The 27,565-nt window shown below is 36.7% G+C and overlaps 3 protein-coding genes across 3 annotated transcripts; 2 read left to right on the forward strand and 1 right to left on the reverse strand.

Moving 5' to 3' along the window:
- Positions 1-863: 863 nt before the first annotated feature.
- glod5 (glyoxalase domain containing 5) lies at positions 864-7,366 on the forward strand. Its single transcript, XM_051128187.1, has 4 exons — positions 864-1,292; positions 3,645-3,797; positions 3,877-4,032; positions 7,139-7,366. The coding sequence occupies exons 1-4, from the start codon at positions 1,239-1,241 to the stop codon at positions 7,259-7,261; spliced, it is 486 nt and encodes a 161-aa protein (XP_050984144.1). The 5' UTR covers positions 864-1,238; the 3' UTR covers positions 7,262-7,366.
- A 10,153-nt stretch (positions 7,367-17,519) lies between these two features.
- irg1l (immunoresponsive gene 1, like) lies at positions 17,520-22,381 on the reverse strand. Its single transcript, XM_051128171.1, has 7 exons — positions 22,199-22,381; positions 21,407-21,637; positions 21,029-21,092; positions 20,608-20,795; positions 20,265-20,357; positions 19,517-19,722; positions 17,520-18,772 (listed from the first exon to the last, which is right to left on the reverse strand). The coding sequence occupies exons 2-7, from the start codon at positions 21,422-21,424 to the stop codon at positions 17,845-17,847; spliced, it is 1,497 nt and encodes a 498-aa protein (XP_050984128.1). The 5' UTR covers positions 21,425-21,637; positions 22,199-22,381; the 3' UTR covers positions 17,520-17,844.
- On the forward strand, positions 21,850-27,362 carry si:ch211-153b23.3 (uncharacterized). The gene is made up of 11 exons (XM_051128160.1): positions 21,850-21,859; positions 22,902-23,092; positions 23,262-24,728; positions 24,809-24,901; positions 25,010-25,114; positions 25,207-25,316; positions 25,407-25,598; positions 25,691-25,853; positions 25,970-26,135; positions 26,552-26,646; positions 26,739-27,362. Exons 2-11 carry the CDS (start codon positions 22,936-22,938, stop codon positions 26,822-26,824), a joined length of 2,634 nt encoding a protein of 877 aa, XP_050984117.1. The 5' UTR covers positions 21,850-21,859; positions 22,902-22,935; the 3' UTR covers positions 26,825-27,362.
- Positions 27,363-27,565: the final 203 nt, after the last annotated feature.

A 27,565-nucleotide genomic window follows, 5' to 3' on the forward strand; every position in this document is an offset into this window, starting at 1 on the left:
CATTTAGCAGATGCTTTTATGCAAAGCGATTTACAAATTAGGACAAAGCAATCCAAACCAACAAAAGAGCAATAATTTATTACTATTAACTGAAACAACTGCTCAAAACAAGTAACTTGCATTACTCATAATGCATAGTTTTATGAAAACTGATTATCATATTACATGTTTAGATCATAAAACTTAATAAGATCCATTGACACCAGACAGACACTGTGGAACATGAACCAAATGTAAGACCGGTGTTCTGACAATTTGTGCTACCCTGTCAGATTTTGCTACCTCCCATTAAAACAGATGGTAGCATAATTCGACAGCGAAAAATGCTACCTATCAGATTTTGCTTCCAGCATGATATTAATATTGTGTGAGGCTTTATTAACGTGTACACCTACCCCAACCCTAAACATAACATTACAGTATGAAAAACACAGTGTTGGTAGCACAATCTGACAGGTAGCGTTATTTGTTAAAACACCGGAGAAAAGCACCGCAAACGCGTAGAGGCATGCTGTCACCAAGAAAGCCGAATATCACCGACAATATCACCTGTGATAACCTGTCTGGACTCACTAAATCACAGAAGCAAGTCAAGTTCATGAACCAATATCTGTGGATGTGATATTTCATCATTCTTCATCAGGCACCGTTTTAATTGTCCTAAAAATTGCGCTTCAGTTGTGCTTTTCCAGACCTGACGTTAATCTATTTATCTTTTTCATTTTTATTCATTTATTTATTTATTTCTACAGCTAGGCGAGTTTTACTGTATTGTAGCAAACATTCCTTACCTGTAACCACACGAAAGGCAGCGATTGGTTAATCCTGAGCAGCGCTGAGAAAAGTAACGGGTTCCACAGGACAACGCCTTCGACGTGCTACTCAGTAGCAGCATGATCATTTACAGCAGCCTGACGGCAATAAGAAACTTTAACAGACGGCGGATTAAAAAGACATCGATTTTAAATAAGATAATTAGTATTTAGACAATCACATTTGACGTCTTCCGGGCCGCCAAGCACCGCCCATTTCAGTGGATTCTTTCTAGTAGTTTATTGTGTTTCTGTGATGTGTTGTACGTGTTACTATTGATGGTGGGTGTAATAGAGTGATTACGGCAGGGTGACTAACTAGCGCTTGTCATCCTCCAGTTAGACTTGCTTCTGTGATTTAGTGAGAGTCCAGACAGGTTATCGCAGGTGATATTGTCGGTGATATTCGACTTTCTTGGTGACAGCATGGCTCTACGCGTTTGCGGTGCTTTTCTTCGGTCTTACTCGACCCATGGCAAGGTGACAAAGTCTCTCTCTCTCTCTCTCTCTCTCTCTCTAGTTTAATAATTAAACCTTAGTTTCAAATAGAAAGCTGCAAAGTAGCGCATGGCAAAATAACAATAATATTACAGAAAATTATTGTATGAAGTTACTACTTACTTGCAGGTTAACAGTGTTTCATTACTTTAAAAATGTGAGAGATATTTCCTGGTAACGAATTTATGAATCGTACTATGACGAAGGCTTGGCTCATAAATATTAATTAGGGAATGTGACGTTCAGCCTCTGATTGGCTCAAAGTCAGACGTCTGTTTCACCTTACCTGGGGCCAGTTGCATAAAAGGTTTAGACTAGTCTTAAAAATTAGTCATCTAATTTCTTTCTATAAGTCTGGTCAAAATTTGTAAAATTCGGTTACATAAAAACTTAGATTAGTCTAAGTTGAATCCAAAATATATGACTGATTACCCCTTAGTTAACTGCTAGTTGGTCAAACTAGTTCTTAAGACACTGTCTTAACATAGAGGCTAAGTTTATGCAACTGGCCCCTGGTCTTTACTATTTCAATTCAGTTCACGCTGTTCACAGCAGTTTCAGAACAGCTTTACAGCTTTAAAATGCATGCTTTAAATACAACCAGAGGGGACTGTGTGGAACACATGTCTCATGAATGTTAAATGTGATTGGATGTTTTGTGAAAGTTACTAAGAGACGTTAGTGAATATTTTATTAATCTTCATGAGATAAACCAGAAAGTAATTTCAGTTCCTGGAAAATTTGATTGGCACAGGGGTGCACACAACTTTCCACATATATCTTGACAGATTAAGAAACTTCTTTAATACAGATAGTTTAACACAAATTGAGCTAATTTTAAAATTTATTTAGCAACTTTTTGCAGCTGTGACTCAAATGATAGCAAGGCACACATTTTCAAAGGTGTCTAACAGTACACATATCATGTGAATTAAGTGGCTCGTTGCAATAGTTTAATAAGAACTGTTCATTTATGATAACACCGTGTTATTAGTTTGTACCTGCGCTTGTTGATCATTTAAAAATATGTGGAAAATAGAAAAGCTACTGGTAATTTTCCACCAGGATGTTGTCTGTTAAATTGTGACCTGAAAACACAAAATACATGAGCCTGTGAAAAATCAGTACAGAAAATTCCTGCAAATTAACACAGTACGTAGTGCCCTATTTTACAGACTTTTCCTAAAGTGTAGCATATTAACTAACTACCACTGCACTGCTTAAAAATATAATTGTTCAGAATGTGTAGTTTTACTAGTTAATAAGAAAATAGGGTAACACTTTACAATAATGTTCCATTAATTAATGTTAACTAATGTATTAATTAACATGTACAAACAATGAACAATACATTTATTACAGTATTTGTTAGTCTTTAATGTTAGTTAATTAAAAAAACAGTCATTCATTGTTAGTTCATGTTAGTTCACAGCACAACTTTTGTTTTTAGTAAAACATTAGTAAATGTTGAAATTAACATTAACTACGATTAATAAATGCTTTAGAAGTATTGTTCATTCTTGGTTTGTGATAAAAGTTAACTCATGTTAACGAATGAGTCTTATTGTATAATGTAACTGAAAATACATAAAATATAATTGTTAAAAAATGTGTAAATGTTCAAAAATTCAATATTATATTAAAAATAAATATATGATATTATTTATATTTTAATATTATTTCTATTAACAAATCTAAATTAATATTTTTGCTGAGATTTGAGTGATCTGTTGTGTATTCTGTGCAGTTTTGCGTTGTGATTGCATAATGATGTCATGGCGCAATGACATCACGACGTCATTTAGCAACAAATTGTCCTGCCTTTAGCAACTTTCTCAGAAAATAAGCTGGCAACACTAGACTGGAAGGATCATTGAATTGTTGTAATCTTATGTAACATTAATGATGCACATGAATACTTAATTTATAATAAACACTGCAATATTCCCTAAAAACAAAATAATTTTGATTTTATGGAGACTCTAAAGCCATGAACTGAAGCAGCCAGCTCTGTGGCAACTTCTGTTTAAAGGAAAAAATTGGACAAAAAGACAAAGATGCAAGACCGCAATCCCATTAACCATTGTGAGCAGTGCAATAAAACTTAAAAAACTATGAAGAACATAAATCTGTTGATTTTAAGTTGTTAGTTATACGTATAGAAACAGTGTGGTTCAAGTAAATTCAAATAGGAAGGCCGACTAAATTATGTAATTCGTGGCTACTTTATTTGTTTGTTTGTATTTTCATTACAAATACATATTTGCTTGCATTATTTTTATACTCTAACTCCGTGTTTGTGTAAATGATGTCTTACGTGCGTTTCACTTCCAGTCCGTTCTCGGTGGACTCTCATCAGTCCGCTTCAAAAGTTCCAGTCCGGTTCACATCAGTCATCTGGACCACCTGGTGCTCACTGTCCGAGACCTGAACAAAACCACAAACTTTTACTCCAAGGTTTTGGGGATGGAGGTCGTCACTTTTAAGGTAGAATGTCACTCCGTACAAAGCAATACCACATGGTGGCAGCAGAGTATAAGTATTCTCTCCTGTCTCTGCTTTTCAGGGCGACCGTAAGGCTCTGAGTTTTGGAGAGCAAAAACTCAACCTGCATCAGGCAGGGAAGGAGTTTGAGCCCAAAGCCAAAAGCCCCATGCCAGGATCTGCTGACCTGTGCCTCATTACCAAGACCCCTCTGACAACCGTCGCTGCCCACCTCAAGGTGACTTGTTTTTGACATTGTTTTTGCACGGTTGACTTTTGACAGAATTGGCGTGAACCTTTCAGTTCATGAAATGGAATTTGATTTGAATTGCTACAGGACGCTGAATCGGAATTCAGTTGCAATTCAAAGAAAAGCAATTAGTCCAACACAAAGAAATAAATAAAATAATGACTATTAATTTTTGGCTATTTATGCTTATTTATTAATTTTGCCATACAGTACCACAGAATGTCCACCACATAATTCAGGTTTATTTTTTCGAAAGTTTTTCCTAAATGCTTCGTAATTAAAGCAATATCACGCAAGCAAGAGTGCTGTTTTTTTAAAGGCTAATTACAGGCATGTTTAAATTCAGTCAAATCACATGCAGTTCTAGAATAGCAGTTCTATCAGTTCTATTAACAGGAAGTTCATGTTTAGTAACCTAGATTTGAGATGCAATATTGCTAGTTACTTAAAGCCATGAACCAAACCAGCCAGATTTAAATAAAAACATTCAAGACTTGTGTTTAAAGCAAAATAAATAAATCAATCAATAAAACAAAAGTACAAGACTGCGTATTTAACAAGTTTAATGAAGGAATACACTGCCTCATAAACACTGAGAACAATTTCATAAAATTAAAAAATCTGTATTTATAAAGAACATAAACTTGCTGATTTTGTCATTCATTGTATGTATAGAAACAATGTGGTTCAAGTAAAAGAAAAATATATATATACATTTACATCTACGTTTATTCAGTTAGCAGACATTATGTATATGTATACAAACAGTTTGCAAATGTAGGAAGACCGACTTATATTTGAGACACAATATTGCAAGTTTATTTTCCTGGTGCCTCGTTTATAAACAGTTGCGTATAAATCGTCCTAAATTTGTTCTAAGATCCAAAGTGCATAAGTGCGATTCAGAGAAAACGAACGTGCGCACAAAAAAACGTGCCTCTCTTCCAGATGTGACATTTATAAATCACAAATGATCGTGAAATTGTGCGCAGCTGACTGCTGTCAGATCTCCGCCTTGTAAACACACCCTAATTAATATCATTAGCATATAAAAGAGCATCAGTCAACACCGAAACATGTTGTTTGAGAATGGCGAGTGGCAAGAAAAAGAATTTTAGTGAGGTCAAAGTTGAAAAATAATTTACACATTAAAAACCCCCCAAAACTGTAAACAGTTTACTTTTATTTGTGTACACTCACAATAAAATAAAATAAAATAAAATAAAATACTTTTAATTTGTACTTGTTTAATTTGTAGCATCAAGAAAAACGAGATGTCTTTTTAGTGGTCTTGTTGTTTTTTTAATTTATGGAGCGAATCACACAAACAAACCAAAACTCAGCGCAGCTTACTTTTTTCAGTTCCATGATCACACAAAAGCACAATGCAAACATAGGACAATGTTGCACATCTCAAAGCATGCAAAACACAACAACAACCAAAATAAATGAATAAATGAATAAAAAAATAAAAATATGCTTTAGAATTTGTATTGTTTTTATAAGCTTTTCATTTTGTGATCTGTGTAAGGGATCTGAAAGGGTTTCAAAGTGTATTTTAAGATCAGTTTTACAAAAGGTAATATATGACGGTTTCTTTTGAATTATTTTTGACTTACGAATATAAAACTGTGCTAAGATAATTAACAGATTAATGTAAATCTGTTCATCATAAAAAGATGGGGTTTGAAAACAAAAATATGATGAGGTTTTAAATGAAGTAGAAAAGAATTTTTTTTATTTTAAAGTCAACCCAAAATGAAAGAAAAAGGGCAATAGAAAAAGAAATGTTCAGTATCTTCAACAGATATGCTACGAAAGGCTCCTGCTAACAGCTACATTTACAGGATAGCGTCTGCGAATAATTTTGTAAGGAACTTTCACTTTATTAGAACATTATTAGACATATTGATATGGTAACATCCAAATGCTGTGCTAAGATATACAATGAGGTTTAAGCCATTTTGATTTACATGGAGGACTGGATCCAACATTAAAGGAATTTCTTATAAAACTGTTATTAAAACGTTTGTCAAAAAAGGAGAGACAACATAGCATTTTCATTCGTTTATGTAAGTAAAAATGAAACTAAATAAATATAAATAAGCTACATTTTTTGTGTAAGCTTATTTATTTAATTATATACCATTTTATTTTGTTTCTCCATTCACAAAAGTGCGACAGGTGCACGGTGACATGTCAAAACTCATGTTCTGTTTATGGTGATATTTGCACATTTATGGCAGTATTAACAGGTCTTAGACATTCATGTATGTATTTTTTTTTTCAAAACTAGTTTTTTTTATTTAACATTCTAATCTTGCCTGTAACAGTTTTCCAGCGTATGACATCTCTCAGGCAAAAAAATTAACCGAAATGCACCTCTCTAATACGATTATTATTATTATTATTATCACCATCATCATCATGGCTGCTGCTTATATTTCCACATACCTGCAGTACTCCAATTTGACACAAGGAAAAGTGCATACGTCTGCTCAGACCTGACGTGGCTTTAAGCTTTTTTCCACGGAAAATTAGCTGAGTTTAAGACCTGGGGCCTCATTTATAAAGCATGCATACGCACAGATTTGATCTCAGACTGCATTCCTGTGGCTTTCAACGTATCACAGACTGAGATCAAATTTGTGCGTACACACGCTTTATAAATGAAGCCCCTGGTCTTGAACTCAGCTAATCAAAATAAAGTGTCAAAACAGATTGTTAAATAAAGTAAAAGTTAAATATAATAAATTACACTTAAATACATATTTAGATGACATTTCAAACATTATTAAAGTTCCTAAAATACCTTGCTGTTAGTTTATGCTGAAAAATAAAATGTGTAATAAAAACTACACATACAGTACAGCAGTGTTTAGAATTTCGATTAATTTCCTTTCATTTAAATTTAAATTATAGCTCATCCTGATCCCTATTTGATTTAAACTAAAGAACTGACATTTAAAAAATGTTCTCATTTCAGTTCTGAATGGTTCACGTCCCTTGGTCTAGAGGAGAAATCACTAAAGCATAACATATCATTTTCTTGGAGTATTATGTATTCTGTCATATGCCGATGTTGTACTTCCAGGCGTGTGGAGTGACAATAGAGGAGGGTCCCGTTGACAGGACGGGGGCTGTGGGTCCCATCCGCTCCCTCTATTTTCGTGACCCTGATGACAACTTGATTGAAGTCTCCAATTACCAGCCATAGATAGCAAGGGGCGCTGTATCATTGCCTTAAGATGAATATGTACTCAGATGCCTTCCCAAAGATGTTTTTAAATGTAACAATAATAATAAAAAAATCAACTACCAAGGTTTTAATTGCTTTTACTTTTTACTTGTTTTCAGCTGAGCTAACATTGATTATTTTTTATAACTTTGTTATGTGGCTGCCTCAATATCAAAACATTTTGGTCTAAGCCCAAATCCTCCATACTAAAACACCGTGCATGATTTTTAATTGTAATTATGCCGTGGGGTAAATTCATTTGAAGCCATTAAGATCTGGAAGATTCTGGCCAGATTCACTTAAAGGGGAAGTCCACTTAAAAAAAAAAAAAAAAGTAATTTTATGGAAAATAACTGTGTTTTTTTCAGGTTGTTTTCTTTTATGTTGAATTGCAGTCAAAACTCTGTAATCTATAATTAATGAATTATCTCTAAATTAACTGCCTGGCTGTTATTTTAAGTATCATGACATTAATGACAAATTACACTAATTCACATTTTTTATACAGAAAAATTACTGTAATTTTATGTAGTTTGTAGTATTACAAACAAATGTATGTAAAATTATTTTAAAAAATCTGTGAAAAAATGACTGGCAGTAAAGTAAAATCTCCTTATTTAAATAAGATGACAAACACCGTTATTTTACAGGTATTTCCTGAATTTAATGCGTAAGCAGCTTGACTGCAAAACAGATACAAAAAAAAAAAAATGTCAAATGATTGGCAGCACAGGGTGCCAAACAAAACCCTTAAAATTAAAGTCAAATCTCTTTATATAAACAAGCTAACAACACTGTTAATTTACAGGCATTTCCTAAATTATTACAATCAAACACCTTCACTGTAAAATTAACTCATTAACTAATTAATTAATTAATTAAACATCTCATGACTGACAGAAACAGAACATGAGACACTAACTCTCTAGATCTCAGCATTTTCACTTATTACCAACCAGTCTGACTTTATTTCTTTCATACCAAAGTCTTATTGAGAATTAACAGATGTTTAGATGTTCATGTTTTATTGAACATAAAGTTTGATGTCACCATTGTGGAGATAAGCATTTGCTTTAGTTGGGCTCTTGACCCTTGACTTTATAATTCCAGTTTTAATGTTTACTGTAACTATGTGATTCTAGAACACGTTTATATCTGCAAAAACTGAAAGAGAAACTTGTCAGATAAATCTGGTTTTTCGCTGGTAGTGGTATAATCATATAGTAGCGTGATTGACTGAGCATATCATGAGTTTTACTGCTGATTGTGTTAACTTTTAGTTTTGCATTTTTTTTACAGCAGTCTTGTGATGTTATGACAATCAGAGAGGTGTTTTTTTTTTAATCATATAATTTTAAGTGGAGGTTTTTTGATGCACACAAACATCAAGAATCAGCACATGAATCTCAACAATGGTGACAAAAGCGTGTATGAATGTTTTGTCACCACTGTTGAGATTCATATGCAGATTCTTGATGTCTGTGACTCTACACATTCTTGTTTCAAAAATTAGTTTTAAATGACATACAAGCTTTTGAAATAGTGAAGTGGGATTGGGTTTCATGCTTTATGTTTGTAAAACTACAACCAAAATGAGATTATGAATTTTAATTAATGTGTTCAGGTACTAGATATCTAATGAGATTAATGAATCAAGCTACTATATGATAACAAGATTGTCCATAGTACATAACCAACTTCATCTGATCAGAATCTGCTTTCTTGATCCCAAATGTGGTTTTAAACAATCAAGACAGTTAGGGTATGTCGAAAAACTCATTTCAAAATCATCCTACATCGCTGCAGAAGTACCCAGTGTTTGCAAAGTGAACACGCAAAGAAGATCAAACACCCTCAACAAAAAAAGGTAAAACAGCGATATATGACGATTTTAAAGCTGAGGGAGAACATGAGATGGGAGTTTTTCGGCAATGAAATGACAATAAAACCTTGAATGTCAAAACCTTTACACAACTCAGTGAACCACACCTGAAGGAAGACTTTAACCCTTTGCTTTTATTTGGCAAAGCTCAGTCACTTCTGGGAAGTCCTTATAGGTAAATCCCCTCTGTAGTTTCTACTGTGACTTGAAAGAAAAGCATTGTCCTAAAGAGGCCAGTTATCAGGTTTCTACAGGTTTGTAGATTTAGTCACGCTGCAAAGGTTCGTCGATCAAAAAGAGTACAGACTCATCACATTTACAGAAACAATACTAGTTCTGGTGCTTCAGCCTTAACACGTCACAGAAACAAATAAATACATCCTGACTCATCTGGTGATGTGATTTATAATAATACCCCAACCATTAACTTAACTGCCCTGTAAAGCCCAGCCTAAAACACTGAACGGTCATTACTCTTTTCCTTCTTCCGTTCCAGTAATTTATGATAAAATCGTGTGTTTAGTATCACATTAATCGGTTACTGTTTTTCCTATCGTCACATTCTCTGAGCAGTGATGCGGTCCTGGTGAAATGTGACACTATTGTTTCCTCTATACTCCGCAATGTATGCAGGAAACTATTAACAAGAAACCTCACAGGAAACGGTTTCCTCATTCCCCTCACAGGAACAATTAATCTATTTTAGCAGAAAGTGTTTTTGTTTGTTGTTGTTTTGCCCCTAACACCCTTAATGTGGTAATCAATCCATTTATGGTATTTCCTGGTGCAGTACCGGTGTCATCCTTCTTCATCAGCACAAACAAGGCCGTCGGTATCGCACCAGGAAATACCACGAACGGATTGATTCCCACATTGTAAATTCTAACATCTTAAACAAATTTGCTGACTTCAGTTTTCTTTTACTTAAACTTTACACAATTTCAAACCTATTTCAACTTGAAAATGTAATGCCTTAAATTTTCAAGTACAATCAACTTGGTTAAAGTAATTTGAACTTGAATTTCATGTAAATTAAAAAAAAAAAAAAAGTTACAATTATATTCACACACACAGTTAGTACAGCAATTATTAATCTAAATATATATATTTTTATTATAAAAAATAATAACACTAGGCTCTACTTTTCTTTATTTCATTTATTATTTTAAAAATGTCATCAATGTCATCTTTTGCTTCTATTGTCCTCATTTGTAAGTCACTTTGGATAAAAGCATTTGCAAAATGATTAAATGTAAATGCAAATGCAAATAAATTAAATCAACATTGCACTGAATTACAAGAGTTTCTTTTTTTAGAGCTGCTTTATAGCTGATTTTTTTCCTTCTCATTTCCCGTACAAATACATACATTTGGCAAAGGTTTTTGTTTGAAAAAACAAGTGGTTTATTGAAATTTCACGATACTATATAAATGACTGCTCGTACGGGAATTTACGGTTTTACACGCCAGTTTAATGACTCAATAATTCTGTCAGCTCTGTAAGAGTTTTATTTCAGATTAAGTAACTCTTATCTGCTTATCTGGTTGTTTTATCATATAATTCTGATCTTAAATAGAGGAGAGTCATTGTCTTCATTTTGTAGCATTTACTGCAGAGATCATTTGTTTCATTTTCTCCTCATCATTTGACTTTAAGGCCTTTGCTCAACTATAGACACTCTGGGCCTCATTTATGAAGCATGTATACGCTCAGATTTGATCTTAAGAGTGTACGTACGCTTAAATCCGTGTCAGCGCTCATTTGTAAATACTGTCTTTGACATGGAAAAGTGCTTAGCATCAAGTCAGGGTGATGATCTTTTATATGCTCATGACATTAATTAGAAGTCATTTACAATGCAGAGAGCTGAAACCAATTCAGATTTCACATCTGAAAGAGACATATACGTGCGTTTGCTGTATGAATCACATGTACACGTATTTGAGAGATGATCGTAAGACCAAATTTAGGATTTGGAAATGAGGCCCTTTGTCTGTGAAGCATATGCTACTACTACAAAGTTTAATGTTGCTTTTTGTATTTCCCAAAATCATCTTTAAAGGGATAGAAGCCAATACCGAAAGAGTGTGAATGCATGCTACTAGAAACATGCTACTAAGTTATCATAAATCATCTCAAGATATCATAACTCCAATGAATTGTTATACCAGAAGGAAACTCCCCTGTGTTTTCCCATAAATTAAAGCAATTGTTTCAGCACATGGTATCCATCACGCTCTAACATCAATTAAAGGGATTGTTCTCCCCAAAATTAAAATTCTGTCATTAGTGATTCACCCTCATGTTGTTCCAAACTCGTAAGACCTTTCATTCATCTTCAGAAGACAAATTAAAATATTTTTGATGAAATCCAAGAGCTTTTTGACCCTTTATAGACAGCAATGCAACTGACACATTCAAGGCCCAGAAAAACAGAAAACAAAAATAACGACTTCATTCAACAATTTCTCTTTTCCATGTCAGTCTCTGTCGCACATTCACAAGAGTACCATGACACGTGTGTGATGCTGCTGACGCAGGAACCGGCGTTCTGACATTGAACCCAGATCCACTGACATGAACGGGTGATGGAGACTGACGTGGAAGATAGGTAATTGTTGTCGTTATTTTTGTTTTCTTCGCACACAAGTATTCTTGTAGCTTCATAACATTATGGTTGAACCACTGATGTCACATGGACTATTGTAATGATGTCCTTGCTGCCTTTCTGGGCCTTGAATGTGGTAGTTCCATTGCTGTCTATGCACTGTAAAAAATAAAAAAACACAATTTGTTGCGTCAGCTTAAAATTATTTGTTACCCTGCTGCCTTAAAATTTTAAGTTCATTCAACTAAAATACATTTATTCAACTTGAAATGTTAAGTTGTACTAAGTAACAACTTAGATATTTGTGTTTGCTAAACTTAACAGATGGGTAAGTAACCCAGCTGCCTTCAAATTTTAAGTTGATTCAACTCAAATATCTAAGTTGTCACTTAATTTAACATTTCAAGTTGAATAAACTTTTTTTTGAGTTGACTGATCTTAACATTTTTAAGGCAGCCAGGTTACAAATTATTTTAAGTTGACTCAACAAATTGTTTTTTACAGTGTGCAGGGTCAGAAAGCTCTTGGATTTCATGAAATATCTTAATTTGTGTTCTCAAGATGAACGAAGGTCTTACCGGTGTGGAACGACATCAGGATGAGTATTTAATGACAGAATTTTCAGTTTTTGATGAACTATCATTTTATTTCATGTTAGCGCACAATGGACTCAATGCTGAAACTTTTACTTTCATTTATGGGGAAAAATACAGTTTCCTGTTGGTAACACAATGCATTGGAGTTATGACATCTTAAGATGATTTGTGATAACTTAAGACTTCTGATATCTAATCAGATTTTGTTCATGTCTGGCAGCACACATTAATGTTCTTTCAGTATTTGCTTAATCTTGATAATAAAACTTAAAAGCAAATTCTGCCCTACATCAAAAGGATTTGGAGAAATTGTAAAACTCTGATTTATTGGACTCCCTTCCCTCAAATCAGTGAGCTTCCTTGTTTTTTGTTTGTTCAGTGTATTTGTCAAGGTAGTATTTGCCAAAGGTTATTTATTTGGTTATGTTACACTCTTAAACAACTCTCTGTTTATAATGGATCAACGTTTTGATCCACATTCTTTCAAGATGATATATAATGTTCTTCCGGCTTCCTTATTTGTAAAGGTGTCTTTGACGTAACATCATCATAACTGCCTACTGACATTTTACTGTAGTAAAAATACCTGGTCACGCTTCATTTTAAGCTCCAGTTCTCGCTATTAACAAACCAATACTGCTTTTGCCTCAATAAACTCCTATTTTGCTGCTTATTAATAGTTAGTAACATAGTTGTTAAGTTTAGGTATTGGGTAGGATCAGGGATGTAAAATATGGTCATGAAGAATAGGGGCTTTATAAGTACTAATAAACAGCCAATATGTTAATAATAAGCATGATAATAAGTAACTAGTTAATAGTGAGAATTGTTCCCTATACTAAAGTGTTACCAAATATCCTAGTAAAATGTAAACCATTAACACACTTTTAACAGCATAAAGAAATCGCAATTCTGTATATGACCAAAACAATGTCTATATTAGATTTTTTTCGTCTTAGACTCCTCATAATTAAATAATACACTCTTAAAAATTAAGGTGCTTTAAAAGGTTCTTCACAGCAATGCCATAGAAGAACCACAAATAACTTTTTGTGAAACAGAAAGGTTCTTCAGACTTTCATTTATGGAACCATTTAAACAAAAAAGGTTCTTCTATGACATCATGAAGCATCTTTATTTTTAAGAGTGTAGACAAAAATATAATTGCATCTGGCACTGTTGTGAAACCAAAATCCCCTATATGCGTCTTTCTACTGTTTCTGGTTTCTTTCCAAGGAAGTTACAAAATTCAAAGATGGAAAACTGACGACACTCCTGACGATAGATAACGCATGATGCAGCTGCTGTGTCTAAACCGACAAATACCATTTGGTGGGAAATACTGTAAGATGAGAACTGTGAACTTCGCTTTCTGAATGAAGCCCAACAAAAAGACAAGTTTATCACAGACGTCGTCATGTAAACCGAAACTGCCGAGTACCCCTAGGGAGCACACTATTGAGTGTTCAACAAAGTACAATGCATCTGTCACCTGGAACAATGGTGGAAATTCTGCAAACGAATACATTTTTAGCTGTTATTGTCCTCACGACATAAAATGCTTTTGAGAAACAGAGCCTGCTAACTGCCCATAAAGACAGCTTTTGTTCGGCTAACCCATTTCCTCAAACACTTTTCTAGTAAGTAGTCATGTAGCAGACATTTATATTCAAAGTACACATATTACAGGAACAATATCCATTTAATTGAGTGCCGCATGATTTCTTTTAAGTATTTAACAACAGCCTTGAACTTCAACCTCGTTATATGCTGGATTAATATAAAACAGAAGATTTCCGTCAGTTCAGCTGTTTCAACACTGAAGGGGAATACAGTCATGTGAAAAAGTTAGGACACCCTATTAAATTCCATTGTTTTCTGTATCAGGACATCATTTAAAAAAAAAAAAGGTGCTTGGCTGGTCTTATTTTGAAAATAAAACCTCAGATGAACAACAACACATGGCAAATTGTACCGTGTCATTATTCACTGAACAAAAATAAAGCCAAAATAGAAAAGCCATGTGTGACAAAGTTAGGACATCGTTACTGTTAACATTGGAATTAAGAGGGTAAATAACAGTCAAGCACTGCTAATTAAATACCTTTGATTAACTGATCATCAGCAAGTCTGAGCGCCTCTATAAAAGCATAAGCTTTGGCAGTTTGCTGTCTGGAGCCTTCAGGTGTGCGTTAACAAATTGCCAAGGAAGTAAGACATCAGCAATCATCTTAGAGAAGCAATTGTTGCTGCCATCAATCTGAGAAGAGTAATACAGCCATTTCCAAACAATTTGAAGTTTATTCACAAGTGGAAGACATTTAAAACAGACACCTCTCCTTCCAGGAGTGGACGTCCCAGAAAATTCACCCTAAGATCAGACCGTGTAAAGCTCAGAGAAATGGCAGACGACCCAAGAACTACACCTCAGACTCTACAGGCCTCAGTTAACATGTTAAATGATAAAGTTCATGACAATACCATTAGAAAAATATGGGACAAAAATGTCATGTTTGGAAGGCTTGGCAGAAGAAAGCTTCATTGTAGCATTGCAGCACAGTTTAGGTCTGCAAAGTTGCATCTAAACAAAACACAAGTCTTCTAGAATAATGTCCTTTGAACAGACGAGACCGAAGTGGAGATGTTTGGCCATAACGCACAGCACCAAGTTTGGTGAAAACTTAAAAAGCATATCAGCACAAACACCTCATACCAAAAGACAAACATGCTGGAGGAGAGCTGATCATTTTGGGCTTGATTTGTAGCCACAGGACCTGGGCACCTCACAGTCATTGAGTTATCCATGAACTCCTCTGTATATCAAAGTATTCTACAGTCAAATGCGAGGGCATCTGTCCGACATCTAAAGTTGGGCCAAAATTGGGTCATGCAACAGGACAATGATCCTAGCAAACCAGCAAATCTACAACAGAATGGATGAAAAGAAAAGAATCAAGGTGTTGCGACAGCCCAGTCCATGTCTAGAGCTCATCCTGGCTCAAATGCTGTGGTGAGAGCTGTGCATAAGCAAATGCCCACAAACCTCAATAAACTGGAGCAAAGCTGAAAAGAAGAGTGGTCCAAATTCCTCCAGAACGATGTGAGAGACTGATAAAGTCACACAGAAAATGAATGCTTCAAGTTAGTGCTGCTAAAAGTGGATCTACAGGCAACTGACTCATAGGGTGTCCTAACACTGTCACACATTGCCTTTCCATATTGGCTTTATTATTGTTAAATAAATAATGACACAGTGTGATATGACATGTGATGATGTTTACCTGAGGATTTATTTTCTAAATTTTAAGACCTGCCAAGGACCAGATAATTTTTTATTATGTCCCGATACAGAAAACCATGAAATTCAATAGGGTGTCCTAACTTTTTCACATGACTGTATATGGGAAAACATGTCCAAATACTTCACCTTTGCTGGTCTTTATGTCTTCCACACTGAGATGGACTTGTTTTACCCACATATTATATTTCAAATACTTTCTGAGGGTAATAGGAAATGCTTTCGCCAACACTGTTTTTCATGGTCTTGAACTTACACAATAGACTGTCTCCCAAATTGTCTTTGTAGTACAATTTTATGTATTAACCATTGCGCAGATGTTTAATTTTAAAATATATTAATAATATTCCACTGAGTTCCTGAAAATATGGCAGCTAGAGTGATCAGAATGTCAACACTTTATTTTCCAAATTAAAGTACCAATATATCTAATACCATCATTTGGAGATGCTTATTATGGATCTATGGTTCAATAAAAAAGGCACACTTTTAGTCCCCATGACTAAACAAGATAAATCCTGTTACTTAGTCTGATATTTAAGTACATTTAACTCTACTAAATGTGTGATGTAGGTTCATTTTATTTTTAAATGTTAGTGTTTCATTGGTATACAAGCTCATGCCAAGTCCCCTTTCAGCATCATTACATCTTGATGGGCTTCATAAACCTAAATTTGTACTTTTATTGAGATTAAAATCTCATCTCTCAAATCTTCTGGTGAAAAAAAAAAAAAAAAAAATTGCCCCACGCTTTCTATTCAGTCCTATTATGCTGAAGCATCCAGACACCATATTTGCCATCGTCAATGTCTTTTTGACCTTAAACCCTGTACCATTCAGCCCTAAATAATTTCTTAATGAAGAAGCAAGCGGTGTAAATCTAGCAATGGTTTAACCTGCTGAGCAGGCACACAGGATGCACTCTCCAAGTAGCAGTCAAACCTGATTTGGACTTGCCAAAAATAACAAACACCTGAAGTTGTGTTAACGCCTACTTTTAGTTTGTAGCAATACATGTTTGATTGCTGTTTGATTCACCCCATTAAAGTTTAATCTTTGCAGTTAAAATGTTCCACTATGTTGCATATAATGTTAACGTACAGTAATACAGGATCCCAGACTAGTTAACTAATATAACTCCTGCTATGGACAATGATGAAAATGGCGTAACTGTTATACTTGTGCTTTCTATATATTCTCAGTGATATAAAAATGAAATAAAAAAATAAAAATGTTTCAGAACAAATTCATCTTGATAATGCCAGATAGCTTTGATAGAACGATATGTAGTGAATTACAATCAACCAAAAATGATTCAGAGAACTCTTAGTATGACAATATTAACACAATTATCAATATTTTGTTGATCAGTTACCAATCAATGCTTAATTTTGTTCAGTCTGTTGTGTAAAAAAGGTTGCATTAGCAATTAAAGAAAAAAAAAAAACTTAAGCAAAACATGGTCAGGTCATAGTGTCTGAATAATTTTTGGTCCCAGATTTTTACTGGTAGTCAACTGTATGACAAATTTTAGGGTATAATGTGTCACAGTTTACTTTATTTCGCTATTCTCACTTGCATAAATGAACTATAGTGTCTATAATATCTGGTGTCTGAATAATTTTTGGTTTGACTGTAATTGAAATTAAAATTTAAATGCATTGAGTTTAAATATAACAAGATGTTACATAATTCTATTTAACTAATATAACTATATATAACTACTTTTAAGAAGATGAAAATGGCCTAAAGTTACTTTTCCATTCTATATATTCTCAGTGAAATAAAAATGAATAAGACAGCAACATTTTTATTAAAATTAAAAATTTATTAATTTTCAGTTGAACAAGATATTACATAATTTAAGCAGAACAGAAGTCATCACAAAGATTCCATTAAACAATATTTAAAAAGAGCTTGCTAGAGAAAAACATTTATATTTACAAATATACTTTTAGGCATTTTGAGAAATATTGTAAATAAATATTGTAAAATCTCATTTGAAAACATACACAGCAGGAAATGAGACAGTTCAGTACTGTCACTCTACAGTATATACATTGAGAGAAAGAGGGTGTAACACATCTAAGTAGTGCTTCTAATTAAATAAACCCTACAAAAAAATCAAGCTTCATTTTACATTATAGTTGTCATGTCATAAAAAGGAACCATGCAGTTTACTGCAGTTGAGCCAGCAGTGGTTTACAGTCATCTAAACGGTCCAGGTCTTCAACAGCTTCAATCAGCCTCTCCACCCTCTCATCTGACAGGACTGCACCTGCATTGCTACGGAACTTCTTCTGAAGGCTTTCTTGGCTAAGCGGGTTCCTCCAGTGACCGTAGAAGGTGTCACAGCGCCCTCGGAGGACGTCTCCACTCACCAAGGTGACCTCCACCTCACCGTACATGATGTTGAAATTGGCCGGGTTGTCGTGGGGGTGCTCCACACGGACTCGGGAGAGGAGCGCGTGGAGCTCGGGCCGCTGCAGGGCCTCTGGGTGGAAGGACTGCACCGTGACTTCTCCGTCCAGCAAGGCGGTGCAGGCGTTGAACTGGAAGGAGTGGCGCGCCTGGTGCTCCGTCTCTGGGAACGGACGGTTGATGTACTTGGAAAGCGGCACTCGAAGCAGGATATCCTGCACCAGGTTTGGAGAAACGCTGCCTCCTTTCAGGCCAACCAAGGACTTGTGAACGACGGCGGCAGCGTCAGCGATCCAGTGCATTCCGAGGTGTGCGGGAAAACGCTTGAAAGCGATGTCTTGCGTTTCTATGAGGAAGCTGTGCTCATCCTCCTCTAGGGAAGCGATGGGGTGTGGGGCGTAGTCTTCGTAGAATGCACTGAAGCCGGCTACACCGGGTACTGCATCCAGGACTAGAGGACTCGCTTCCAACCCACGTGATGCCAGCAGGGCCGCTTCGAGACCGAGGCGGGAGGCGTTACCGATGTGAAGAGGTTTGGATTGGGTTGCTGCATTAGCCATTGGTGCACCTGCCAAAGATGCAGCGATGGCCAAGGCATTACTGCACTGATTGCGATCCAGAGAGAGGAGGCGAGCGCAGGCCGCTGCGCTGCCCAGAGTGCCCACCACGCTGGGAGGATGAAACCTGATGGGGAAAACAGAGAAAGAGCAATTATTTCACCAGCTTGGAAGAAATCAGCTTTCCACAGCTGCGCTAGGGTGGTCTTTCCTAAAGCCTTAATTGTTCTTCAGTTTTGGGGACAGCCGAAAACAAAGCATACTCCATTTGACATTAGAAGTTTCAAATATGTCCAGTGCCCAAAAAATGTGTAAATTGTGAGCTACTCTTAATCCTGACACCAAGTGCTGGTCAATATGGATTTCTGTTGTTATTATACATATGAATATTGGTGCAGATTTTAGTGTATGCACAGATCAGGAGCGTAAACATTTTATAAATGAAGCCCAGGTCTCTAAATATGGCTCTGTTGCTCCTTCAAAATGAGTGTTTCTAATATTTACACTCTTTTTTTTATTGTTTGCAGTGTGAAAAGCCCGTAAAAGTCTGGAATAGTAATAGCAAACCCAATTAAATTCAACCAGCTTCTGACATTATTCCAGAACCCAGGTGGATTTTGTTTTCACAGCACTCAGGAAATAACAAATTATAAGTGTTTAACTATATTCCTGGACCACAAACAGAACTGCTTTGCATAAACAGCTGTCTGAAGGAGCTTTGACAACGTTCATATGGAATCTGCGATGTTCCGACCCACCCAGCTGTGTGTGTGTCATAGAATACTAAAGCTGTTATACAGGCTGTGCCGTACTTAGATGTGCAAATATTGCTCTCGCTCGCTTTAGTTGAGACAAAGAAATGGGCTCTAACCTCTTAGGGATATTGTGAGCCTCATTGGAGAATCTCATCAGTCGGCCTTGGATTTCGATGCCCACACTGAAGGCGGTTAGTAAGTCGAGCCCACTCGGTTTGCTGTTGTTGTGCAACATGTCGCTTATAGCCAGGAGGGCAGGCAGTACTGCTCCAGAAGGGTGGGTCGCGGGATGCCAAGTGTCGTCGAAGTCCATAGAATGAGCCTGTGGAAAACCAACATGTAAATCAAGGTCTGGAGTGTCTTTCCATTGAGACAGTTCTGGAATGATGGTTTGTGTTTCTAAATATTGGCATTCATGTCTTGTTGCCATGTCACTGCATAAACACTAGAGGGGAATAGGAAAATCCTGTGCATGGGTGCCGGTAGTATGAGCAAGACCAAATAACACAGTCTGTCTAGTTTCTATTTGAAACACTTCCTAAAGTGTAATTGGTTAAACACGCTCAATTTAGAGGGATTGCACCAAATTGTCCTATGACACCATGGATGTGTCATACTCAGTGAAAGTTCCACAGTGCTGAGATTTCATGGCTTGAGTTGTTTGTCACATTTGGCTGCCAAAAATGGTGCTGAATGTTACAAAACAGGTTCATAATTTATTGCTTCATTGACCGTCTTGGCTGGATGCTAATTTCACTTTGTTGTGGAGGAAGTATGTGACCAAGATGCTAAATCACACATTTAGCGTAAGCTGAACAAGGAAATATTTATCATTTACAACTCAATGCATGTCATAATACGTACTGCTACTCCATTGACAAAAGCAGCGAGGGTTGGAGACAGCTTCACGCCTTGGCGCCCGTAGACAAAGCTGACGTCATCAGGAGCATACATGTGCTTGGGGAAGAGGATACATGAATCATCCACATGTCAGCATACCAGCATACATTACTGCTTAAAAATGAACCTTTTTGCACACCATTGCTACTGTTTACACAGACATGCTGAACTATGTCCAGGGAAGAATTGCACTCTGTAAAATCATGACTTCACTCATTTCTACTAAAAAATGTTGTCTGTTAATAATGGAAAAACACAGGTTGTTTTTTCTACGGTTTACTGTTTACTAATAGGCATCCTGCCCTACCTGGCAGTGCTGAAGGGCAAGTTCAAACACATCGGTGGTGCTTCCCAAAAGCCCAACGCCGATGCTGTCCAAAACCATGCGTTTGCTGCGCTGCAGCACGGTCGGTGACAGATGCCTTGGCTGGACACTCTGAATGAACCTGCCAAAACTGCTGGTCACTGTTTCCTCAGGGGCAGGACGTTCCACCACTAAAAACAGACAAGAGACAGTGCACATGAACACTGAAACACTTGACATTACTGGATAGCACCCAGTGCCAGTGACTATTCTAGATTAGTCAGTTAGACGTTCTGTATAAATGTTTAACTAAACTCCAGGCTCTAACAAAAGCTTAGAGTTTCACTTCTTTTCCATCACAAGTTAACAAAACAGCAGTTTATTGACAATAAGGCTGTGTGCCGTGACAGTAGAGCTTGCTCACCATCTAGTGCAGACTTATGGAGTCCTCGAGCAGCAGAAACAGCAGACAGGTATCTGGTGGATCTCTGTGTACAAACATTTACGTTTGAGAGACTCAGTTGGACATACAGTATATAAAGTTATTACAGAGTATATGTTTTGTTCTCTTTTGTCTCTTTTGTGCATACCAGTTTAAAAACCCTAAAAGCACAGTTAAAAATCATCCAATTCTAGTTCTTCCTTCTACTATATATAGTCATATATATATATATATATATATATATAGTAGTCAACATTTGAAGTGGATCAAAATGTATTTATATATATATATATAAACATCAGGCAAACATACAGAAACCTAAAAATTGTTTAACTATGTTAAAACATAATAGCAATTTACCTGTAAAGTTGAAAGCATGTTGCCTATTTTTGGTCAGAATCTGGATATGAAGATATCTTTCGTCGTTGATGTGAAGTTGAAATGTTGTTGTCTTCTCCCTATCTCAGTGTAGAGATGAAATGATTGTAGGTAGGGGATGCTGATGTGCTACAGTCAGGTGTGTCCACATTTATATAGTGCTGGACCACAAAAGACAAAGATACACCCACGGAACCCACAGAAGAACCGGGGCTGGATTTCCCAAATATTGTTATTTTTAGATTAATAGGTGGGATTTTTCAGCAGGAAACAAAAGGTCTTATTGGAAGGGTCAGTGATGTCATCATTGATGAAGACATGGGTTGGTTGACATCACTGTAACTCCTCCCAGCTCCATTCAGCACGTTTCTATAAACTTAAAGCATTCTTCACAAGCATCTCAATACTTCATTACAGAACAAGGATCTTCACTAGGTAAGTTTCTTATTTCTGTAATCTTTTTCTCATTTTCTAAATATATACAAGAAATTTAAGCAACATAAATATACAAAACAACACTAATGACAATAAAACAACTAATAAAAACAACTGTGAGTTTGAGTTTAATCTTTATATATGTTATATCTATATAAAATTCTCTATATATGTATATTATAAATACACACAACACATTTAAGAAACATAAATATACAACACTATACAACATTAAAATGTTACTGCCCATTAAGTTTTGATTATGTTCAGTGGGTGAACATAATTTATCATATGTTAAAAAATGTTGGCAAGCTGACATAAAAGTCTGCTCAAACTTACTGTAAGTTTATCCTCAAGCCTGTCTCTGTTGACTCCTGTCTGCCAGTTGTTTGAGATAAAACAGATTTTAATCTCCATAGTTGTCATTGTGCTGCCACTTAGACTGTAATAGTATCATTTTTCAGCTAAATGTTCTTAGACATCGGTGTTAGAAAGGCAGAATGAATTTTAGTGCCTAAAGGCTAAAACATCCACTCTGTGAAAAGCGTTTGACTCATGCTCAGCTGTTTGCTGAACCAGACACCTGTCTCCTATGGAGGGGAGGGGAATATGAAACTAAACACACCCATGAAAAGGCCGTTCACACTCACGATATGAAAAGTATTTTGGCAAGCGCCTTTGACAAAACTAGTTTCATTTTTAGTAAGGTGTTTAATGGTCCTTTATAAAACAAAATTGACCTCAGTACACTTCTGACTTTCTGCATAATTTTCTAGAATATGGTCATGCAGAATAAGACATTAATATCTGCTTGCAAATACCTTATGTGCTAGTAATATGCAAGCCAATAAGCAGCTAGTTAATAGTGAGAATTGGACCCTAAACTAAAGTGTTACCCTGACAACCATCAGTTATAAGTTACTTTTAGATTAACTAATTTGGCCTGATTAAACCAGATAAACATATTCAAACATATATGATTAAAGTATTGTATAGCCACAAATGTTTGAGTCTTTTGCATCTTCACTTCCTGTCTACCCAGGTTAATCTTATCAGCAGAAAGCAGAGTTATATTCATGGCATCAGCGGGTGGCTTTCCGGCAAGTTTTTATGGAGAGCCGGGTGTGCTTGGGCTCCTGGCCAACGGCATCAGTGCTTTCCTTGTTCTGCTGCAGAACTTCCATGGTGCCAGGACTGGCATTCCTGCAGAGGGAGTGGAAAACATATTAGCAGGTCTCAGTGTGCATTGTTTTTGTCATTTTAACTGAACAAACAAACTTGCATGAATCATATATTTACATACTGATATCAGAAAATAATAAGAACCTATTTGCATTATGCATTTAGTGCAGAACACCTACATCATGCATCCTTTCTTTGCATCTTGCATTAATTTATACAGGCGTTCACCTCATTCTCATTGGTGGAGTGTGTCAGCTTGTAGCAGGCTTGCTGTCTTTCCGAAAATATGACCATCTGAGTGGGACGTCATTTGTAGGATATGCAGCACTGTGGGCGAGCTATGGGGCCACGAGAATTTTTCTAGGTGCCAACCAACCAAGTCCAAACCTAGTCAACGAATCCACAACGATAAATAGCACTTTGCAAGATCTGTTAACAGACACGAGCATCAATAAAACTGACATATTCATCAAAGAGTCTGCCATAGCTGGGCTGGTGCCTTACATCCTGCTTTCCTTTCTACTGGCCTTCTGTTCAGCAACCGTAAACTACATCATGCCCTTTGTGTTTGGGGCCATCACCCTCACACTGATATTTGAGGCTGTGGGTCTGGTAGCAGCGTGGGGTTTGGTGGTCTCTGGGGTTCTAGAGCTCCTAATCCTGCTCTTTGCTATATACGGCTCGTCGGCATTGCTAATCAAGGGACTTGCCCAACGCTATGTGCTAAAGGGTTTTGGAAACCCTCTCTTCAACGTGCTGCTCCTAGGAACCACCAATGCCAGTAGCTCCCAAAGCTTGGGCCAGGAGAAGAAGAAGAACACAAAATATGCTGAACCTATGGCCTTGGGGTTCTTCTGCGACACAGTCTCACCATTTATCTTCGCCTTCTATGCCTTCAACTACTTCCCGTCGGTGTCGGTAGCTGCCATCTGGATAACCATAAATTCTGCCGCTCAGCTTCTGTCAAGTTATTACGCGTACATGCGTCAAGACTGCTACCATGCAACCAAGTTTGGCCTGCACTGCGTGTTTTGGTTGGTGAAGACCTGGGAAGAGCATGTGTTGTCTGTAAATTTCAGCCGGGATGAAGCCGGTGAAGTAAGGCACGCCATGGTTGGCAACTGGTTCTTCGTGTCCGCTGCCTTGGTGTTCTGCATCGCAAGTCTAAACAAAGACACTCTTGAACTAATTCACAACTCATTTTTTGTCCTGGTGACCATATCGACCATCTCCCAGATTCCCATTGATAGGTACTACATCTTTTTTGGAGTGACCTGCTCCCTTTTTACTCTCCTGTCCTACTATGGCACCTTTGCACGCCTCATCAACACCATTGCCGAGAAGTCCTTGATCCCAGTTGGACCCCAGCCTGTCTCCACCGAATCCATGCAGAAATATCTCAGTTACCTCAAGAGATCCAAAATGGATGAGCCTGAGGATAAAGGTGCACAGCTCCCCGAAGCTTTATTCTATCTTTCTAATGGAGTAGCTGCACTCTCAGCCATTCACAACAGTCAGCCCGGCCTGGTGTTTTTCGACCTAACTGTTCCCTGGGTGCTCATCCCAGGAGCCATCATCCAGGCCTATGTCAGTCGACTACAAGTACAAGGTGGCAAGAGATTTGGCTCTGTTGTACCATCCTTTTACGTGGCTATATGGGCTACTTGGACCTGGTTTAGGTTTGCAGGTATGAAACCCTGACATTGATATTTTTTTTAAAAATTTTGAATTTTGGGTAGAAGTCTAAGATGTATTTTTTTCCTGCAGGACATCGTTTGCAAACATCCACAGAATCAGCTAATGGATTTGCAGCTGGGGCAATAGCATTCCTGGTCATTAACGCTTTCTTGATTCTAGTTGGTGGGTTTGTTTATGAATGCCTTACACATAGACTCTCACAAATGACTCCTGCATTTCAAAGAATTGCATATTGGACCCTTTTTTCATTCTTTCTTTCTTTCTTCACAGCCGCCTACAGCAATCTTGTTCTCTTGGCATTGACCACTATCATGGAGGTCATCATAGTTTGTTTTCTCCTCTCTACTCTTGGAAGACTGCCCTATCAGCTAGAAGGTACTGTACAGAAGTAGATTTTGTTTTAAAATAAAGATGAAACTACATGAAATAATGTGTTAGTTACCTTGTTCTGGAAACTCTTTCTTTAGTTGCCATGCTAGCAATTTTCGCCATCATATGTTTGTATGGCATGCTAGCCTCCCTTGTGAACGGTATCTTCTCAAAGACATTGATACCAGTTGGACCATCCCTCATCAAGGTATTAGTTTTATCAATGATGACAAAATAATTAGTTATATGTTCATGGTTACACAAGAACTTCCTACTGACTAATTGATCTTTATCCAAGGACAAGAAAAAGAAGGAATCTGAGACCACATATCCATGTTTCGTCACTAACTCTCGGGAAACCAGCGGGCTCCTCAAGATTGCCAAGTTGTTAGAAAACAATGGCGTGTGTGGCATCCCTACAGATACTGTCTATGCTTTGGCTGCTTCATGCAAGAACCCAAGTGCAATTGAGAAGATCTACTCTATCAAGGTACATGCCAGCAAGCTATGAAACATAGCGCTCTTTGTCAAATTATCAAATTCCTGTAATCTTGCCAACCCACAATCTTTTCTCTCCAATAGGACCGTCCTGCAGAGAAGCCAATTTGCATCTGTATCTCAAATGTGGAGCAGCTTGTGGCCACCAAACCTCCCTTCAGTCCTCTGCTATGGGAGTTCATGAGAAATGTCTACCCAGGAGGCATCAGTTGCATTGTCCCGAAGGGCGATTGGCTCCTCAAACTCGGTAAGGTTACTTCAAAGACACTTAACATAACCCTAATTCTTATATCAAACTTGGGACAATCAAGCAGCCAAATGAAAACTGAGAGAAGTCATTTTCTCTGGTCATATTGTTCGCAGGTGTGGGTCCTGCATATGACCGTGTGGGGACCAGAGAAAGCATTATGATTAGAGTACCTGACCACTCTGCTACTGCTCACCTGTGTGAATTCACCGGCCCATTGGCCATTACGTCAGCCAATCCTAGTGGAGAAGCTGACAGTACCCACCACGATATGGTCATCAAGTAAGTTTATAAAAGCAAGCTAGAGGATGAAAAACTCTGGAAAACAAATACACTATATATGAAATTATATTAATTAGCCTAAACAGGGACTTACTGAGGGTTTTAAAGGTTGAGATTTTACATAATCTAGGCTGTTATGTTACCTTCAAAAAACAAGAACAAACCACAACACTCTGCTCTTAGGCTTTCATTCACTTAATAAAACCGGAGTGTTTAATCAGAGTGTTCTCTGATTAAAGGTTTACCTTTTATATTAAAGTACACCTCTTTTGAAGCCAACTTTATTATTAGGAAGGATGTGCTCTCTGCTCGTCTTGACATTTTATATTAAAACAAGAACTAACCTACAATGGAAAAACATCTTGGCTTTGGCAGTGTGCATAATCGAAGCATTGTTTTCTTTCGTCCTGAAACAGCCGCCTTGGTCACAAGATTGATGGAGTCCTGTGTGATGGTGAATCTAATGAGGTGGTGGCATCAACCGTAGTGAACTGCCTCAAAATTGATGAAGGTAAGCTGATATGCCAAAGAGCTGATGTCTTGTTATTATAATATATGTATTACATTATTAATAATAACAACATGCATGTTGTTCGTTTTCAGGAACTATCAGCATTCTTCGTGAAGGTTGCGTGCCTGCATTGAAAGTGAGGCAGATTTTTGAACGAGTGAAAAGCAACATGTTGTAGGATTACTACCAACATCAGCTTCGACAGCACTTTTATTGCTTCGTTTAATTTGAAGGATGTTTCAGTTTGTTTATGAAGGGAATGCTTTGAAATAACTTTACATGTATAAGTAGATTTTGATATCACTTTACTGCTTTATCAGTTATTCTGAGCAAGAAGTATCACCATAAAAACTAGTTAAAGTGAGCATTGGTGAAGCTCATATGAAGTGCACATTTAGCTACATAAACCTGTTACTGTACAGCTGTGTAAATGTATTGGTTGTTTGCCAACGCTTTTGAAGGTTGAAATGTGTTCTAATATCAAACTGTCATTTTTATTAATTTATTGCTATTTATACTCTTTCAGTGGATCATGCCTTTGTTGATCAAGAGTAAATACACTGAAAAGAAGCGCTAAGAAATCAATTCAACCAGAGTGAATGAAAATGTATTTAAATATTACCTTTACAAAGTATGCTTGTATTTGTATATTGTGAACTGAGAAACTATGCATTAGATTTTGTTTTTCAAATGTACTTTATAACTCTCTAATAAAATGCTGACATGAAAATTTGTTTTGTCATGAAAATCAAAGCTTATTGAGCTTATATTCCAAGCGAGCTTTCATGCTTTTTGAGGAACCAAGGACAGTGAAGACAATAAATGCATAACACACAACACATAAAGAACATCATACAAAATAAACACAAAGACACATATTTAAGAATGAATAAAAATTTGCAGTGTACTACACACAGTA

Source organism: Labeo rohita, chromosome 14 (assembly GCF_022985175.1).
Source record: "Labeo rohita strain BAU-BD-2019 chromosome 14, IGBB_LRoh.1.0, whole genome shotgun sequence".
In the NCBI taxonomy this organism is placed as follows: domain Eukaryota; kingdom Metazoa; phylum Chordata; class Actinopteri; order Cypriniformes; family Cyprinidae; genus Labeo; species Labeo rohita.